Here is a 21,764-nt window from a genome sequence, read left to right on the forward strand (position 1 = left end):
GGTTGGACTTTTAATGACGTTTACAGCACTAACACGGCGACTGCTATGCTGCATTTTGGCGTAATGACACACCTTCTCACATTCTATGTGTTTTATTTTCATGACTATTTACATTGTAGATTATCACTGAAGGCATCACAACTATGAACGCGTGGAGTTATGTGCATAACAAAAAAAAAGGTGAAATAACTGAAAACCTGTTTTATATTCTAGTTTCTTCAAAATAGCCACGCTTTGCACACTCTTGGCATTCTCTCCATGAGCGTCAAGCACACCTGTGAAGTGAAAACCATTACAGGTGACTAACTCTTGAAGCTCATGGAGATGTAAATCCTTTTCAACGTATATACAATTGAATAAACTGCAAAGATAAGATTGTGGAGGTCTTGCATCTCCGGGTTCTTCAGACCACCCAGAAGACACATTACAGGCTCGACGGTTTTGTGATTTGCTTTATTTTTCTATAAACTTATACTGCTTTTCAGCAATCGCCTCTCGTGATGGTCTCGTTCCTCAGGTTACTTTTCGACCATCCGCTCTCGTCTCCGTCTCGCATTTGCTCTCGCTGGTGCTAGGGTTCTCTCTCGACCATCAACTCCAACTTCTCAAACCACTTCCTTCCCGGCTACTGCCCTTTTATAGAGTGACAGGTGATCAGATCAACGCGCCGAAGTGGGCCATCTATGCACATGTCGCCGATCTCCGAGCCGGCCCCGGCACACCCCGCCTCGCTGCAGGTCCGCAGGCCACGCCCCCTCACAAAGAAATGTAATGTTCGAACTGGGAAACTTTTTTTTTTTACAAATAATCATTAACTTACAATTTAATGGCTCGTCAGAACGTTTCCACTTTGCATCAGTCCATCTTAGATGAGCTCGGGCCCAGCGAAGCCGGCGGAGTTTCTGGGTGTTGTTGACAAATAGCTTTTGCTTTGCATAGTAGAGTTTTAACTTGTACTTACAGATGTAGTGACCAACTGTTGTTACTGACAGTGGTTTTCTTAAATGTTCCTGAGACCATGTGGTGATATACTTTACACACTGATATCGCTTTTTGACGCGCAATCGCCTGAGGGATGGATGATCCGTAATATCGCAAACATGCAGGGATTTCTCCAGATTCTCTGATTGTTTTGATTTACATTATCCACCCAAGGATAATGTCGAGAAATGTTGTTCTTAAACAATTTGCTTAAGCATTTGTTGACAAAGTGGTGACCCTCGCCCCATCCTTGTTTGTGAATGACTGAGCATTTCACGGAAGCTGCCTTTATACCCAATCATGGCACCCACCCGTTCCCAATTAGCCCGTTCACCTGTGGGATGTTCCAAATAAGTGTTTGACGAGCATTCCTCAACTTTCTCAGTCTTTTTCACCACGTGTGACAGCTTTTTTGAAACATGTTGCAGGCGTCAAATTCCGAATGAGCTAATATTTGCAAAAAATAACAAAGTTTACCAGTTGGAACATTAAATATCTTGTCTTTGCAGTCTATTCAATTGAATATAAGTTGAAAATGATTTGCAAATCTTTGTATTTTCTTTTTATTTAACATTTACACAACGTGCCAACTTCACTGGTTTGGGATTTTGTATAACAAATTGATTAATTCACTGTCAATTCACAGCTCTGCATGCAATTACAATTACTAGCTGTAAAGATTTCACAGTAAATTACTATATTTCAGGGGTGGCCATACTTTTTCTGCAGGCGAGCTACTTTTCAATTGACCAAGTCGAGGGGATCTACCTCATTCATATATATAATTTATATTTATTTATTTATGAAAGATACATTTTTGTGAACACGTTAAAGGTGTTTAATGATAATACAAGCATGTTTAACACATTTATTTCATGAAGACAAGAATATAATATATAGTTCAGTGTTTCCCACAGGTCAGGCATCTATTTGTGGTGGTGTGGTCGGGGGGGGAGGGGGGGGGAGTGGCGGCGATGACCAAGAAGAACGTGGAGTTGGAATATAATTACAACACTTTATATATATATTTATATACATATTTATATAAAATTTATATAATATGTAACTACAAGCTCTATTCACAGACAGAGTCCCATTGCTTTTATGAGCGGTCGAGCGAGTCAAAAGCGGGGAAAAATAAAATATTTTTTATTTGTGGCGGCCGTAACTATTTTGCGGCGGCCGCCACAGATAAATGGATGTGTGGGAAACCCTGTAGTTATATATAGTCTATATAATATTTTACCTGATTCTGATGACTTGCATTGATTGGAATCAGACATTAGTGATGATAACGTCCTCAATTTTTAACTGAGGACAAAAATAAAAGTCCTCCTTTCTGTCCAATGCCACAATAAAATGGTTGGTTTTTGGCATCTTATTCCAGCTTCCATACTCCATTTTTATACAGTTTACAAGAAATACATTGGAGGCAAACTCCGTAGCTTGCTAGCTTTCTGAGACTCTTATTTTGGTAGCGCAGGCAGGATGAAGGAGGGCTTTTATTGTGAAGACAGGAACTTTGCGGTCGGTCTTTTAGAGTTTTGACGGCAGGTAACTACGGGGGAGTGTGTTGAAATAAAAAGTGTTTTTCGCCCTCCTTGGAACAATAGGAGCTACTGTAAAGGTATGCGTTCCCAGGGAACTATTGTTTGTGTTGCAACGGGGACATTATTCAGTGAGGCACCGGAAAATGGAGTAGAGCTTGTGAAGCACTGTTATTAACGTGCCTGCCGAAGTTGAACAATAAATGACGGCCCAGTTTGGTCTAAATGACAATATATGTCGTCCGTGTGTGATAGAGAACATAATTTAACATCAGTTTGTCCTAATAATGATCTCGCAGCAGCCAGCGTCGTCTCACAAGACTGTCAATCAAGTGACGTCATAGCTCATTTTTAGGTGTATTTTTTAGTGCCCGACTGAATTGAATTCCTCTCGTCCAAATGAAGGATATAATTTAAAACATGCTTTAATCGGGGGTACCAATTATGATAACTAAACTTGAATTCATATAAAACGTATTTTAGATTTTAAATGTAACGTGCCCTGACGTCTTTGTCACAATATATATTTAAAAAATGCTACTAGGACAAGGCAACAATTATTACTGTATATGTATTGTTCACTTCTGACTAAAATGTTAATATTAAGCACAAAAATATATGTATATGTATATATACCGTATTTCCTTGAATTGCCGCCAGGGCGCTAATTAATTTAAAACCTCTTCTCACTCCTGCGCTTACCAAAGGCACGCCGTAAAAGTAAGCATGCGCTAAATATTTTAAAACCTCGTCTCACTCCGGCACTTACCAAAGGCATGCAGTAAAAATTTGAGTGTGATGTAAGCTTGGATCCTGAATCCTACTGAATAGCTCTTAATCTTCTTCCCTTTATGCGATTTCAAATTACCGTATTGAAATCAGCCTCCTCCATTTTGAAAATTATGACAGGGGAGGTGTAACTCGTGATGTCACGAGTTTGACATGGCGGTAATACTAAGCATGCGCTAATTATTTTGCGAAGCGACTTTGACCCAGCAGTAATTCAAGGCAGGCACATACTATATGACCTGTGGCAATACCGTATGTATATTTATGTATATAAATATGTATGTATGTATATATGTATATGTATGTATGTATGTATATATGTATATATATGTGTATATATATATGTATATGTGTGTATGTATATGTATGTATACATATATATGTAAATGTATGTGTATATATATATATGTATGTATATATGTATACATGTATATGAAAATATATGTGTATATATATATATATGCATATGTATATGTATGTGTGTGTGTATATATATATATATATATATATATATACATACATATATTATGTTATTATTTATTTATTTATTTATTTTTCAAATGTGTCCGTTGCAAAGCGCTTGAGCAATAGTTTCGATCTCATAAATATTTGTATTTCGGTTAATTATAGCGTCATGATTTCTTATCTAATCGACGCAGGATATAGAGATTATCGATCTTATTTTAGGCGCACGTGCGGTGACGCATGCGCAGTGACGCATGCGCAGTTGTGAGGACGCGCGCAGGACAACGTGGCTTCTTCTCCGCGACGTCTATTTTAATGGCGTGCGCCAAAAACACGCCCTGGCAGCAGCAGATGGTGTATTATAATTCATAAAGTCATGTTTGCGTCTAGAGGATTGAAAAAAATAATAATTTTGATGGTCATGTTCATGACGTTACAACCATACTCGATGAGGGGTTATTATGGAGTGACGTCATGGCGTGTCTAAAGTACAATTTATTTATTTTTTTTATTATTCAAAAATAGATTTATAGTGATATTTTTTTCCATGAAAAGCCTATAAAGGCAGACATTTTTATGTTGCTGGATGTCAAGGTGTATTGATGCTTTGCATCTGGCGTGTAAAGCAGGTGTCCAAAGTGTGGCCCTCGGGCCTTTTTTTGGCCCGCAGCTCGTTTTTTACTGGCCTCCGGCAGCTCGTAAAAATAATTCATTATAGTCAAGTTGTTACTAGTATAATGCTGGCAAACTATACATTGTTTTTGTTTTTTAATGATATCGATTGATTTGTTTATTTATTTGATATGGGAATCATAATACAGGTACTTATAAACAGACAAACCCCCCAAAAATAAAATAAAATAAATAAATAATTTACTACCTTACTCTTCACTACAAGCAGATAAAAAAAAAAATCAAACAAACTGACCAAAAAAAGTAAAAAGAATTCCAAAAAATACAGAGAAGTGCTACTGATTAAAATTTTTAAAAATGAGGTAAGTGGAAAGGTTAATTGTCAACAGTGAGTGTCACATTTGTGTCTTTAATTTACCTAAAAAATGTTGGGTTGAAAAATAACCCAATTTTAACCCAACTGCTGGTTCGGAAAACGACAAACCTCTTATTTGAGTTATTTAAACTCAACATTTTTGGATCAATTTTTTCAACCCGACTTTTTTGTGTTGAAATATTTAACCAAAAAGTTGAGTTATGATAACTAAATGTTGGGTTATTCCCAACCCAATATTGGGTTCAATTATTTACCTCAAAAGTTGAGTTATGATAATTGGGTGATTGTAAATGATGTTTTTGAGATTAATCCATAATAAAATTCCCTTCAAGTAAAAAATAACTTTTTAATTAAAAAAAAAAAAGCCTTTTACCCGAAAAAGCGATATGAAAAACAACCCGAAAATGGTTCATAATTTCGAAAACCCAGAATTGTAGTTAAATTATTACCCTTATAACCCCAAAAATGGATTGCTATCCATAAAAATAACTACAAAAATTTAACTCAACACTAGCAACTCATAAATTGGGTTATCAAAATAACCCAGCATTTTTTTAGTGTGTAGGCTTTCAGACAGGGACAGGAGCAGAGCATGTGTGTCATGTTTGCAGGAGTCCTCTGACATCCATTCAATTATCATAAAACATTTCAATTAGATAAAAAAATAGCCCAAAATTGGTCATAAATGAAATTTTATTTGTAGAATGGACAGACTGTAAAAGAGCAAAATAAATGGCGTGATTAATCTGCCGTAAAATAACAACTAACATTAAAATACACTATCCATCCATCCATTTTTTACCGCGTGTCCCTTTTGGGGTCGCGGTGGGTGCTGGAGTCTATCTCAGCTGCACTCGGGCGGAAGGCGGGGGACACCCTTGACAAGTCGCCACCTCATGGCAAGGCCAACACAGATACAGACAACAAACATACACAACTAAATAAAAATATAATTGATTAAAAATTATTTGGCCATTATTAATAGAAATGTTGTGTGAGCGTGGGCAGAGGCGTGAAAGAGCCGCAGGTTGCAGACCCCTAGCTCAGGAACCATTTAACCATTTTAATGCACACAATGATAAATAGCTAAACTGTTTTTATAAAATCATATACAAAGAAAATGAAGAAAATATTTATATTGGGCTTTGGGGCTTAAAATGGCTTCAACGTGACAAAAATGCATGTATTTATTTATTTTTTTGCTTTAATTTAAAGTGCGTTTAAGGATCACAATAAAGTGCCAGGTTGACTGGAAATAATTCATGTAATCAAAGTATTTTAAAACGATAAAAAAAAAAAACTTTACAAATGCCGTGTGCATCATTTTAATGCAATTAATTCAGTAGTTGAATCTAAATCAGTATGGAAATGAACATCTTAAATCAAAGTAAAATAAGTTCTGAGTCCGTCATATTTAATTATTTAGTTCTGTAAAATACACTACGATTTTTTTGTGTGTTTTTAAATAGCGTCGTAAAATCATTGATATTTTCCATCAAGGCCGGACTTTTACACCGAACCCTTCAAAAAGAGTCGAAATTTAATGAATATTTATTTTTTATTATTAACAATTTTTTTTTAAATAAATAATATCAGTGCGGTTAAATTAGCATACGTTAAATAGTTCTATATAAATAATCTCTTTTGTCACGATGCGACATTAAAGTCGGGAACAGGCAGAATTATAAATAATATTAAAAAAAACTTGACAAATTGTTGAGGTAATTCATATATTTCTGATTAATTTCACGCTATGTCAGTTACGGTACGTTATTGATTGTTTTCGCTCGGCAATAATTGATTAGAAGATGACTGTATTATTGCACATTTATGTGTTTGCACAAGTATACATTTAATTATAATTGCAATTCACTTATTATTAATACTTAGACTCATACAAACTTTATTGATCCACAAGGGAAATTGTTCTAAATAATAATTTTTCGTGTACAATATGATATGCTCTTAAAATAATATTATCATTAATAATCAAATAATAATGCTATAGCTCTATTATTACTTACTATTAAATGTTGAGTACACGCGTGCATTTCTTGAAATAATTTATAATTCATTTAAAAACTAATTGCCGATTGCAGGCCGCGCGTGCGTCTCTTGTATAAAAAAAAAAGGTAAATACGAATTTTACAGGCGATGTTTGTTTTTTTAAATGTAACCACTTAATCAACCCGCATTTTGAGCACATTGATCTGTTAGTAGTTTTAAAGCTACTAACAACAACAAAAAACGTCACACGTGAGAAGACAATTGATGAATTAAATGTAGGTTTACATTAAAAAAAATACCGTAATGTCGGATTCACGTGCCTCAGTAAAATATATTTTTCAAAAGCATGTGTGTTATAAAAAACATGTCTGTATATTTGTTACACATTAATTATTATCATAAATAACCACATTTCCGCTGTCTTTTTTAAAGGCCTACTGAAATGAGATTTTCTTATTCAAACGGGCATAGCAGGTCCATTCTATGTGTCATACTTGATCATTTTGCAATATTGCCATATTTTTGCTAAAAAGGATTTAGTAGAGAACATCCACGATAAAGTTCGCAACTTTCGGTGCTAAGAGAATTGCCCTGCCTCTACCGGAAGTCGCATACGATGACGTCACATGTTTGAGGGCTCCTCACATATTTGCATTGTTTTTAATGGGAGCTGTCACGCCAAATTTATTCCCCCCCAACAAAAACCTTCCCCCCCATTTACTTCCGGGGTCATGATTAATACAGACGTTTTATTAACGCTATATTATAAAAATATTGCACTATATTATAAAAACACAGACGTTTTGTTAACGCTATATTAGAAAAATAAAATTAAAAAAACAATTTCGCTATGGGATGACGCATTTACTTCTGGGGTTACGTTTCCTCACGTTTCCTCTTAAGTCATCCCATAGCTTGTGTTTGTAAATTGTTTTTTTAATTTATTTATTTATTTTTTTTATAATATAATGTTAACAAAACGTCTGTATTTTTATAATATAGCGTTATATTTTTATAATATAGCGTTAAAAAAACATCTGTATTAATCATGATCCCGGAAGTAAATGGAGGGGGGGCGGGGGGGTTGTAGGGGGAAGAAATTTGGCGTGACAGAGCCTCCAAACAAAAAGTGCTATTCGGACCAAGAAAACGACAATTTCCCCATTAATTTGAGCCAGGATGAAAGATTTGTGTTTGAGGATATTGATAGTGACGGACAAGAAAAAAAAAAAACGCGATTGCATCGGGATGGATTCCGATGCTTTTAGACACATTTACTAGGATAATTCTGGGAAATCCCTTATCTTTCTATTGTGTTGCTAGCATTTTAGTGAGTTAAATAGTACCTGATAGTCGGGAGGGTGGTGTCTTGACGCGCAGTGTCTCAGGGGAGTCGACGGCAGCTATAGACGGCACAAGCTCAGCTTTTCTCCGGTAATAACTGACTTTTTAACCACAATTTTCTCACCGAAACCTGCTGGTTAACATTTGGTAGGGATCCATGTTCGCTTGACCGCGTTCTGATCCATAGAAAAGTTTTACCTCCAGGAATTTTAAACAAGGAATCACCGTGTGTTTGTGTGGCTAAAGACTAAAGCTTCCAAACTCCATCTTTCTACTGTGACTTCTCCAATATCAATTGAACAAATTGCAAAAGATTCAGAAACACGGATGTCCAAAATACTGTGTAATTATGCCGTTAAAGCAGACGACTTTTAGCTGTGTGTGTGTGCAGCGCTCACACTTCCTAAAAACCAGTGACGTCTTGCGTACACGTCATCATTACACGATGTTTCGAAGACGAAACTCCCGGGAAATTTAAAATTGTATTTTAGTAAACTAAAAAGGCCGTATTGTTAATATTTCATCATTGATATACAAACTATCAGACTGCGTGGTGGGTAGTAGTTGGTTTCAGTAGGCCTTTAATCAACCCGCATTTTGAGCACATTGATATGTTAGTAGTTTTAAAGCTACTCACAACAACAAAAAACGTCACACGTGACAAGACAATTTGTGAATTAAATGTAGGTTTACATCCCCAAAAAAATACCGTAATGTCGGATTCACACGGCCTCGGTAAAATATATTTTTCAAAAGCATGTGTTTTAGTAACGTGTCATCAAAGAGTAAAAATGCATTTCTTTCAATATGCATAATAATAAAACGGGTAATGTTTAAAAAATTGGTTCATAGTCCAACTCATACTGCCTGGTATACACAAGCTATGTAAATGATATCAGTAGAAAAAACTGCACTTAGTTTAGATAATAATGAGTCATGTATTGGAATATGGGATCCATTATTGAAATTTGTTTTAAGTATTAAATGAACCACAATATGACTTATTATATATTTGTGTAAAATATTGGACACAGTGTGTTATCCAGCTTATTAGATACGATGCATTGTTATTTTTTTAATTTTTTTATTAACGTTTATAATGATAATATCACTGAGGCATTTTTAATCACTGCTATTTTGAAATTGTTACTAATATTGATATTATTCATTTTTGTTTCACTACTTTTAGATTGCACCGTGCTCTGTGTATTGCTATTCTGAATGTTGCTAGGTCGGGTTTGGTTTTGGAATTTGACTGCATTATTATATATTGTTTTGTTGGATTGATTAATAAATTAATTTAAAATAAAAAAGCATGTGTGTTAAAAAAAATGTTCCGTATATTTTGTTACACATTCAGTAATTATTATTATAAATAACCACATTAAAAGTAATTAACCCCCTCGCTGTCTTTTTTAAGCTTTTTTCCCCACCCGGCACTTAAAAAAAGAGGCGGGGCTTGCAAATGACCACGCCCCTTGGCCTGTGTCCCCAGCGAATACGTGTTCGCCCTACGTAGCAACGGCGCAGCCAATGGGCGTCGTCGTAGCGGGTCCACCGACGGCGTTGCCCCTGGCAACGCTGCCAAAAAGCACGTCGACGTCCGTTCCCCGCTCGGAGAGTATTATGGTCTGCCCGGGAGTTCGGCGCGGCTGCTGTTTTGCCCCGCTAACGCTAGCAGGCTAACGGCGGAGTCAACATGGAGCTGTCCGCCGTCGGGGAGAGGGTGTTCGCCGCCGAGTTCATCCTCAAACGCAGGATACGGAAGGTAAATGTGCCACCAACGGATTTATGACAAAAAAAAATAATAACTTCCGTTTCTTTACCGTGTGACCGCACGAACAGGGGAGGATTGAGTACCTTGTCAAGTGGAAGGGCTGGTCTCCCAAGTGAGTACGCTAACACATAGCTAGTGTACAGTGCAGTACACTTACTTACATACTGTACACTAACTTAGTGTACAGCGCAGTATACTAACTTAGCTAGTGTACAGTGCAGTATACTAACTTAGATAAGGTACAGTGCAGTACACTAACTTAGTAAGTGTACAGTGCAGTACACTAACTCAGCCAGTGTACTGTACAGTGCAAGCTTCTTACGCTAACGCCACGCTTCCTCCTACGCAGGTACAGCACGTGGGAGCCGGAGGAGAACATTCTAGACTCCCGCCTGTTCGCCGCTTTTGAGGAGAGGTAATCAATACAAAAAAAAAAAAAATGTACCGTCGCGTCAGAACGTTATACACTCACACGCCGTCACGGCGCACTTTGCTCGGCTGACATTTTTCCCCGACACAGAGAGCGCGAACGGGAGCTGAGCGGGCCCAAAAAGAGAGGACCGAAACCCAGGACTTTTCTTCTCAAGGTAAACGTGCACGAAGTTTGGTTTTATTTTATTATTTTTAATTTTTTTTTTAGGACGGCAAGGTTGATCATGTACGTCAGGGGTGTCAAACTCAAATACAGAGTGGGCCAAAATTTAAAATGGAACAAAGCCGCGGGCCAACGTTGAACAAATGAACCTTTTAAGAGGGATCCCAAAAAGTTTTGCATTGAATATTGAACAAGCAAGGCTTATACAACTTTATAGTGACATGCAAAGTCGAGTTTCAAATTAGAATAGAATGAACTTTATTACTCCAACTTAAGGTGCGGTAGTGGGAACAAATATGGGGTGAAATAAATGACGTAAGGGGTAAAAAGGAAAAACTAACAATTGAAATAAACATACTACTATCCAATAAAATAATAAGCAATTCTGTACAATATACAAAACACTATAGAAGTACAAAATACAAATACTGTACAATATAGAGAGCAAGACAGGAGTACCGAAGTAATAAATAACAATCAGTGACCAACGTATTGCACTCGAAGGGTAGTGTTGCACAGTAGGGTTTTAGGGCATTATATTGTATAGGGGTGGATTATTATTATTATTATAAGTTAGAGTGCAACATGGTGACAGCTTTGGGAAAGAAGCTGTCTCTGAGCCTGTTTGTTCTGGCTCTGATGCACCTGTAGCGCCTGCCTCATGGTAGCAAGACGAACAGGTGGAAGCCAGGGTGTGTGCTGTCCTTGGTAATGTGTTTTGCTCTGTTGAGGCAACGGGAGTTGTGCAAGTCCTTCAGGGATTGCAGGGGACAGCCGAGGATTTTTTGAATCATCCATTATCCATAAAATTATCCATCCAGTAGGGGTGTAACAGTACACAAAAATTCCGGTTCGGTACGTACCTCGATTTAGAGGTCTCGGTTCAGTTCATTTTCGGTACAGTAAGAAAACAAGAAAATGTAAATTTTTTTGGTTATTTATTCACCAAATTTGCAAAATCTTCCACCAAAAATATTTTTCTTAGTGGAATATTCAATGTGAAGTAATGGGAACCTTGGCTAGGACAATAATTCATAATAACATTGATTTTGATTCAATATTATGTTTTCAGCAATGACTGTTTGAAAGAAAAAAAAAACAGCTTTGTTTTATTAGTCAACATTGCAACTTTTTCCAAATTACATTTAACCTTCAAGCTTTTTTAAATTTACTTTTATGTTTTTGTTTATTTTAATAGTATTTTTAGAATTTGCCGTGGGCCTTTAAAACCTTTAGCTGTGGGCCCCAAATGGCCTCCGGGGCACACTTTTGACACCCCTGCTATAGATAATAAAAAATAAAATCTGATAAATAAATGGATAAAAAGCAGAGCCTGGAGACGCATGCGCGTTTATCATAACTCTCTCGCTCTCTGTCTCTGCCCCGCCCTCACGAATGCTGCTGTTGCGCGCACAATGTGTTTTGTTTTTAACCCTGAACGTACATTGTCAATACACGCAACCATAACTCAAAATGCTGGACATTTGAGGCATTTAAGAAACTCTGCCCTGACAGCCCCGCAAAAGAGGACATGTCCGATGAATAGAGGACGTATGGTCTGTCTATCCCAGCCCGGTTGCTGCTAGCATGCTAGCAAAAGAGGACATGTCCGGTGCTAGCAGCGATCGGGCTAGGATAGACAGACCATACGTCCTCTTTTTACCGGACATGTCCTCTTTTGCGGGGCTGTCAGGGCAGAGTTTCTCAAATTTCTCAAATGTCCAGCATTTAGATTATTGTTTATGCTACTTAATATGTCCGTCTGGAAACTCGTTCGGTACAACTCTGCACCGAACCGAAACCCCCGTACCGAAACGGTTCAATACAAATACATGTACCGTTACACCCCTACCATCCAGCCATACCGCTTGTCCCTACTGGGGTCTCTGCAGCCTATCTCAGCTGCATTCAGGCAGAAGGCAGCGTACACCCTGGACAAGTCGCCACCTTATCACAGGGCCAACACAGATAGAGAGGCAACATGCACACTCGGGCCAATTTAGTGTTTCCAATAAATCTATGAATAATGATTTAAAAATATCAATGGCATATCAAATAAAATTTAAATAAAAATTGGAGGGGGGGGGTATATATTTTCGCATCCCGGCAGAGTTAGTGCTGCAATGGGTTCTGGGTATTACGTGTGTTACGGTGCAGATGTTCTCCCGAAATGTGTTTGTCATTCTTGTTTGGTGTGGCTTCACAGTGTGGCGCATATTTGTAACAGTGTTAAAGTCGTTTATACGGCCACCCCCAGTGTGACCTGTATGGCTGTTGACCAAGTATGCATTGCATTCATTCGTGTGTGTTAATGCCGCAGATATTAAGTGGCTGGGCCGGCACATTGTTTCTATGGCGGAAAAGCGGACGTGACAACAAGTTGTAGAGGACGCTAAAGGCAGTGCCTTCGAGGCACGCCCCCAATATTGTAGTCCGAATGGAAATCGGGAGAAATTCGGAAGAATTATTGCCCCGGGAGATTTACGGGAGGGGCAGTGAAATTCGGGAGGGTTGGCAAATGTGTTGTTACAGCGGCACCGCCCCTGTATGATATCGGCTGGCTAGCTCTAATCTTAATTTGATATTACCTCAAGGGCCAAATGAAATCACACGGCGGGCCAAATTTGGCCCATGGGCCGGAGTTTGAAACCCATGATGTACGTCAAAGTGTCAATCCATCCATTTTTTCTACCGCTTGTCGTCAAACTTGATTGACATCAGGATTGTGTCCAATGTTCACTATAGACATCATTCAAATCCACTATTTATGGACTTAAAGGCCTACTGAAATGAGATTTTCTTATTTTTAAACGGGGATAGCAGGTCCATTCTATTTGTCATACTTGATCATTTCACGATATTGCCATATTTTTGCTGAAAGGATTTAGTAGAGAACATCCACGATAAAGTTCGCAACTTTTGGTGCTGACAAAAAAGCCGTGCCTTTACCGGAAGTCGCAGATGATGACCTAACAAGTATGGGGGCTTCTCACATATTCACATTGATTTTAATGTGAGCCTCCAAGAAAAAGTGCTATTCGGACCGAGAAAACGACAATTTCCCCATTAATTTGAGCGAGGATGAAAGATTCGTGTTTGAGGATATTGATAGCGATGGACTAGAAAAAACTAAACAAAAAAAAAAACGCGATTGCATTGGGACGGATTCAGTTGTTAGACACATTTACTAGGATAATTCTGGGAAATCCCTTATCTTTCTATTGTGTTTTAGTGAGTTTAACAGTACCTGATAGTCGGAGGTGTGTCTCCACGGGTGTCTTGACGCAGCTGTATGGACGGCACAAGCTCAGCTGATTACCGGTAAAAAGCGACTTTTTACCACAATTTTCTCACCTAAACCTGTTGGTTGACATTCCGTCTTGATTCATGTTCGCTTGACCGCGCTCTGATCCATAGTAAAGTTTCACCTCCGGGAATTTTAAACAAGGAATCACCATGTGTTTGTGTGGCTAAAGGCTAAAGCTTCCCACCTCCATCTTTCTACTGTGACTTCTCCAATATTAATTGAACAAATTGCAAAAGATTCAGCAACACAGATCTCCAAAATACTGTGTAAATATGCGGTTAAAGCAGACGACTTTTAGCTGTGTGTGTGTGCAGCGCTCATGTTTCCTAAAAACCTGTGACGTCTTGCGTACACGTCATCATTACACAACGTTTTCAAGACGAAACTCTGGGGAAATTTAAAATTGCAATTTAGTCAACTAAAAAGACCGTATTGGCATGTGTTGCAATGTTAATATTTCATCATTGATACATAAACTATCAGACTGCGTGGTCGGTAGTAGTGGGTTTCAGTAGGCCTTTAAAGCAACTTAAACTGATCAATGTGATCAACTTTAAAACTGCTCAAATTATGTTTAGGGCATCCCAAAACTCTCTACCATCCAATATACAGAACCTATTCCATGATAGATATGATCACCATAATTACCGTTTAAGAGGAAACAACAAATTATATTTGCCTAAATTTCGAACCACTTTAAAATCAATGTGCATTTCAGTGCGTGGAGTCACTCTGTGGAACAACTTAGGGGACAAGTTAAAAACGTGTTCTAACACGAATCAATTCAAAACACTGTTTAAAAAAGAAGTACTGAAGAAGTACGAGGAGGAAAGAGAGTGATGCCCTCAGCACACAGCGATGGGAGAGAGGTGTATGGTCAGAGAGTGTTTGGGCCCGTGTGTGTGTTTTGTCTCGTCTTGTCTCGTCTCATAGTATTGTTAGTGTACAGGAGTTTTTCTTGTTTTTGTTTATAGAGTATTGTTCTTGTATTAAATTATTTATGTTAAATGTGGAATTAGTGAGAGGGGTTGGGCTATTTATAAGCATTTGCTTCATCCAACCCCTTTTCAAGCTTGCATAAATATCTCTGCCAAAATATAAATAAAAAAAACAAAACTGTGTTTAGTGGTACCGTGCAGGTTTGAAATAAATATTTCACTTCAATTCAATTCAACATAGCACAGTGGTCAGCAACCCAAAATGATGAAAGAGCCATATTGGACCAAAATACAAAAAATAAAATCTGTCTGGAGCCGCAAAAAATTAAAAGCCTTCTATAAGTGATATAATGAATTTGACACATGATATAAGTGTCTATATTAGCCTACTATCAAAATGACCACGTGTCGCTGGCACAAATCTTCATTGACAGATATGTTGAATTATAAAATTTATTCTACACATTTTTACAACATTGGAGAATATTATTAAAACGTAGGCTACTCAGAAGGTGAGATAGCTCCTCTAAATTACTGACTTAGAATGGCCAAAGGTATAGATGTGTGTGTCCAACTTAAAGTAAACGGTAAACTGTCTCTTTTAATGGAATTATAATAATCTTTGCAAGCTGGGTTATGTTTGCTGTTGTCTGGAACAACACGGTGCACCAACTATCAGACATGCATCCAATATTACATAAAGATAAAATGTCATGAGAAGTGCAGATATAAATTAAATACACAGAGGTCATAAGTAAAGAAAATTAAATTAACTCCAATATACCTACTAGTGAGGCATAATGATGCAATATGTACATACAGCTAGCCTAAGTAGCATGTTAGCATCGATTAGCTTACAGTCATGTACTGAACAAATATGCGTGATAAGCCCTCAACACAAGTCAATAACATGAACAAAGTATAAAAAGTTTGGTAGACAAAATGAGACAAAGAATTAGTGGTATAAAATGTCTTTCTCTGGCAACGTTGAAGAATGTTATGTATGTAAACAAACTACGGCGAGTTCAAGGACCACCAAAATTAGTAGGACAAAACGGCGCTCTCATAGAACCATGTTTAGTATAAACAGTCGGATTTCTAACAATCAGGGAGGTTTGTGTCATGATGTTCTCCTACAAAAACCTTATTGAATCAAAAATATATTTTTTCTGAATCTTTTTTATTTCATTTTCCAACATTTTTGAAAAAGCTCCAGGGAGCCATTATGGCAGCTTTAAAGAGCCGGAGGTTGCAGACCTCTGACATAGCACTTATAAGTGGCAACGCAAAGTTAAGGCCGGTGCCCGAGGACTTTAGATAGGTCAGATAGATTAGAAGACACAACGCCACCAAGACATGCAAAAAGTAATAATATAACTTTAAAATCATTAGATGTAGTTACTCCAACTGCGGTGTGAGTGGACTGAAGGTGTATCTCGTTCTGAATAGCCGCATGTGTGTGGTGAGCAGGGTCAGGGGAAGTTCAGAGGTGAACGCTCGGTCCCGAAAGGAACTTGGTCGTCTAATTGTCCGTTTTACAGCTCTGTGACTGCACTTAATTGCACTTTTCAAGCTTTCAAGTGGCCTTTGTTGCAAATGTAAGGTCTCAGCCCGTTTGTGACTGAAGTGAAAATAACCTTGGATACAAGTTATTTATGTCAAAATGCATAGTTAATATAGCCTATGCCTTATTCGGAAACAAACTCCGAATTCTTGTACTTAGAATCACAAACCTGTTAACAGATATTTATTCAAAATAACTGGAAAAAGTGACATTTATTTGGTGACTTATTAGTGTTTCTTCCAAATATCTCCCACCAGGCGTTCCATTACAATGTTTTTGTAGCATTGAATAGTAAAGTCATGCAATTAACCACAAAATATTGCATAATCGTGTGTGTGTGTAATATATATATATGTGTATGTATGTGTGTATAAATGTGTGTGTGTGTGTGTGTGTGTGTGTGTGTGTGTATATATATATATATATATATATATATATATATATATATATATATATATATATATATATATATATATATATATAGTATATATATATAGTCAAGAAAGTAAGTATTTGAACACCCTGCTATTTTGCAAGTTCTCCCACTTGGAAATCATGGAGGGGTCTGAAATTTTCACGGTAGGTGCATGTCCGCTGTATGAGAGATATCCTAAAAAGAAAAATCCAGAAATCACAATCTATGATTTTTTAACAATTTATTTGTGTGATAAAGCTGAAAATAAGTATTTGAACACCAACATTAATATTTGGTAGAGTAGCCTTTGTTTGCAAATACAGTGGTCAAAAGTTTCCTGTAGTTCTTCAGCAGGTTCGCACAGACTGCAGGAGGGGTTTTGGCCCACTCCTCCACACAGATCTTCTATAGATCAGTCAGGTTTATGGGCTGTCGCTGAGTAACACAGACTTTCAGCTCCCTCCAAAAAGTATTTAGTCAGCCACCGATTTTGCAAGTTCTCCCACTTAAAATGATGACAGAACTCTGTAATTTTCATCATAGGTACACTTCAACTGTGAGAGATAGAAAGTGAATAAAAATCCAGGAATTCACACTAGGAATTTTAAAGAATTTATTTGTAAATTATGGTGTAGCTGAGATAGGCGCCAGCGCCCCCCGCAACCCCAAAAGGGAATAAGCGGTAGAAAATGGATGGATGGTGGAAAATAAGTATTTGGTCACTTCAAGCAAGGAATATCTCTGGCTCTCACAGACCTGTAACAACTTCTTTAAGAAGCTCTTCTGTCCTCCACTCGTTACCTGTCTTTATGTAACCTGTTTGAACTCGTTATCTGTATAAAAGACACCTGTCCACATCCTCAAACAGTCAGACTCCAAACTCCACTATGGCCAAGACCAAAGAGCTGTCGAAGGACACCAGGAAAATAATTTTAGACCTGCACCAGACTGGAAAGAGTAAATCTACAATAGGTAAGCAGCTTGGTGTGAAAAAATCAACTGTGGGAGCAATTATCAGAAAATGGAAGACATACAACACCACTGATAATCTCCCTCGATCTTGGGCTCCACGCAAGATCTCATCCCGTGGGGTCAAAATGATCATGAGAACGGTGAGCAAAAATCCCAGAACCACACGAGGGGACCTGGTGAATGACCTGCAGAGAGCTGGGACCAAAGTAACAAAGTTTACCATCAGTAACACACTACGTCGACAGGTAATCAAATCCTGTAGTGCCAGACGTGTCCCCCTGCTTAAGCCAGTGCATGTCCAGGCCCGTCTGAAGTTTGCCAGAGAGCACATGTATAATACAGCAGAGGATTGGGAGAATGTCATGTGGTCAGATGAAACCAAAATAGAACTTTTTGGTATAATCTCAACTCGTGTTTGGAGGAAGAAGAATACAGAGTTGCATCCTAAGAACACCATATCTACTGTGAAGCATGGGGCTGGAAACATCATGCTTTGGGGATTTTTTCTGCTAAGGGGACAGGACGACTGTTCCGTGTTAAGGAAAGAATGAATGGGACAATGTATCGTGAGATTTTGAACCAAAACGTCCTTCCATCAGTGAGAGCTTTGAAGATGAAACGTGGCTGAGTCTTCCAGCATGACAGTGATCCCAAACACACCGCCCGGGCAATGAAGGAGCGGCTCCGTAAGAAGCATTTGAAAGTCCTGGAGTGGCCTAGCCAGTCTCCGGACCTCAACCCCATAGAAAATCTGTGGAGGGAGTTGAAAGTCTGTGTTGCTCGGCGACAGCCCCAAAACATCACTGCTCTCGAGAAGATCTATATAGAGGACTGGGCCAAAATACCAGCTACTGTGTGTGCAAACCTGGTGAAGACCTATAGTAATCGTTTGACCTGTGTTATTGCCAACTAAGGTTATATTACAAAGTATTAGGTTTAATTTTTGTTATTGACCAAATACTTATTTTCTACCATAATTTACAAATAGATAATTTAAAAATTCGTACAATGTGATTTTTTTTTCACATTCTGTCTCTCACAGTTGAAGTGTACCTATGATGAAAATTACAGACCTCTGTCATCATTTTAAGTGGGACAATTTCCACAATCGGTGGCTGACTAAATACTTTTTTGCCCCACTGTATATATATTTATATATATATATATTTATATATATTTATATATATTAATGTGTGTGTGTATATATATATATATATATATATATATATATATATATATATATATATATATATATATATATATATATATATATATATATATATATATATATATATATATATATATATATATATATATATATATATATATATATATATATATATATATATATATATATATATATATATATATATATATATATATATATATATATATGTATATATATTCAGGTCATTGCTGTCCAAATATTAGGGTCTGTTTCAAGTTAAATTATGCAAGCGATTAAGAACATGTGACGAGTTCTACGGGTAAATTCAACAGTGGGATTAATCAGATTTCTTTTTTTTTCATCATAATTTGGTAGCACTAAAATGGCAAAGTCGGTTTAAATTTTAAATGGCTTTAAAATCATTTTCAAATGGCAAAAAAAATAGCTTTTTGGAAATGAGCTGCTTTACCTGACACTTCCTGTCACGTGACCTCAACACATGTTTCCTAAATGAGGTCAAGTCAAGCTCATAGCTGCATAGGAGCCATTTTAACGCATAAGGGACATGCGGTAGAAAATGGATGAATAGAAGTGTTCTCACGGGTTTAATTTTCTCCTTTTTTTTTTTTTTTTTAGTAAAACTCAAATTGTTAGGCATGCCGCTCAAACACGAGCAAGCTTTTATCGGAGGGAACAAAAACTGTTAACATTCAGGGATACTTGTGTTACTAATGGTTTTCTTTCTCATTTGCATAATTTTGGAACAGGCCCAGGCTAAAAGCGGCGTCAAGCCTCATGAGTTTCCAAGTGAGTCCGTGCGTGGCGTGCACATCACCTACCCCACCCCAGAGCCTGTCCTAGTCCCGAGGACCAGAGAGGGCCTGCGAGCTGTCGTTCCCACCATTTTCCCATCAAGCACTGTTAACGGAGGACCTGACTGCGTGCATTTAGGAGCACCAGACCTGACCTATGAGCACCATCAGCAAGCCCTGCGGCAAACCAACACCGGAGGCCTTACAGCCAAAAGGAGAGGCCTAAAGCCTAAGCTCCCTGAGAGAAAAAACAAGGACCATGCAAGCCACAGCTCTCACAAACTGCTAAAACTTCACAACAGTGACAATATGAGGTTGGTGTACCACCAATACAAGAAGAACCATTGTCATAAACACCATCGACATAATCACCTCCACCACCATTCACATCACCGGGGAACAACAGAGGGGGGATCCTACAAGCAGCTTTACTCAGACCCGCACAGGACTAAGACCTGCTCCGGCTCCAAGCAGCAATTCCCACCCGTGGAGAAACCTCACTTCCCGGAAAGGCCTTCTCCAACCCGGCTTGACCACGACTCGGACCAAGAGACCTGGCGGCCTGCTCTGTGCAGCATGGAACATGTCCTCGTGACGGACGTGACCGCCAACTTCCTGACCGTCACCATTAAGGAGAGCAGCAGCTCCAAAGGCTTTTTTAAGGACAACAGGTGACTTTGAATAATTAAGAATATTTGGGGGTGTCCATACTGTTTCCGTCAAAGGATACATTGTGTACACTAAAGATGCTAAAAGCAATATAAACTATTTAAACAAAACGTCCAAGATTTGTCGTAGATGACAAAGCACATTAGTGCAATCCCTCAAAATATATTGAATTAAATTTTTGATCATCTGAAATGATTACACAAATTGAGCTATGAGGCTATACTTTGGACACTCCTGGTGTAAAAAAAAAAGTGCAAATGTGTACGGTACATACAGTTTAATGTTTATTAGTCAAAAATATTGCAGGTCCTGTTAGACATGCTTTTTTTGAAATTGATTGAACTTGATTGAAACTTTTATTAGTTGATTGCACAGTACAGTACATATTCCGTACAATTGACCACTAAATGGTAACACCCCAATAAGTTTTTCAACTTATTTAAGTCGGGGTCCACATTTGTAAAATCAACATATAACAATCACATTGCTTTTTCCATTCCGTCTTTGGTTCAGAATAATTATTTGAAATGTTCAGACCCAAACTGCATCAATTATGGGGGGAAAAAAGAATCATTGTTTTTAAACATATCAATGGGGTGTCCTTATGTACAATAAAAGTACCATTAATAATTCACTGATAAATAAGAGCTAGTTCATTTACAAAATGAGTCAAGAAAATTAATATAAAATTCAATAGATTTACTAAAAAAACAAGTGAAAATAAGACTATTTAGAAACGTAGCAGGCCTTTGCGCTGTCTTGCCTTGACATGCCCTGCATATCAGTGCCCCCTGTCTACATGAGTTGCTACTGCATGCATGGCCACCTCAAATAAATGCCCTAACATGTGTTCAGGCCTGACTAAACACCTTACTAACTGCAGTTTTACACCAGTTTGGACAGGATTTCCAATAAACGAAACATTTCATGCTTTCAGTTACAAATTCCTTATGGTTTGTCTTTTTTTTTAGAGTCAAAGGTCAATGTCAGGTGATGTCCCCAAGTAATGTAAAAAAAAAAAAAATACGGAACCCGGAAAGGCACAAACCCTGGGAAAAGGATGGAAGTGTATTTGGATTATTTAGTTAACAGTGCTTAGACATCTCGATCAAACCCACGTGTTGCTTCCTCTGCATACACAACAAATTAGACCTTGGGTGTCAAACTCATTTTAGCTCAGGGGCCACATGGAGGAAAATGTGTGCACACACAGGCTGGAATATAAAATCATGGCATTAAAACTAGAAAGTAAAGACACATTTAGATTGTCTTCTTTGTCTTACTTTGGCCAAAAATAGAACAAACATTCTAAAAATATTACAATAAAAATACAGAATAAAATACCGGCAGCGGTAACGTTTGAATCCATGAAGGACAGAAGAAAGTGAATAAATGTTTATAACTG

The 21,764-nt window shown here is 37.7% G+C and overlaps 1 protein-coding gene across 1 annotated transcript; it reads left to right on the forward strand.

Annotated features, from left to right (window-relative positions):
* Positions 1–9,629: 9,629 nt before the first annotated feature.
* Positions 9,630–21,303, forward strand: cbx8b (chromobox homolog 8b). Its single transcript, XM_061880645.1, has 5 exons — positions 9,630–9,910; positions 9,988–10,031; positions 10,269–10,334; positions 10,440–10,506; positions 19,646–21,303. Exons 1-5 carry the CDS (start codon positions 9,842–9,844, stop codon positions 20,363–20,365), a joined length of 966 nt encoding a protein of 321 aa, XP_061736629.1. The 5' UTR covers positions 9,630–9,841; the 3' UTR covers positions 20,366–21,303.
* The last annotated feature ends 461 nt before the right edge of the window (positions 21,304–21,764 follow it).

This window comes from Nerophis ophidion, linkage group LG20 (assembly GCF_033978795.1).
Source record: "Nerophis ophidion isolate RoL-2023_Sa linkage group LG20, RoL_Noph_v1.0, whole genome shotgun sequence".
NCBI lineage: Eukaryota > Metazoa > Chordata > Actinopteri > Syngnathiformes > Syngnathidae > Nerophis > Nerophis ophidion.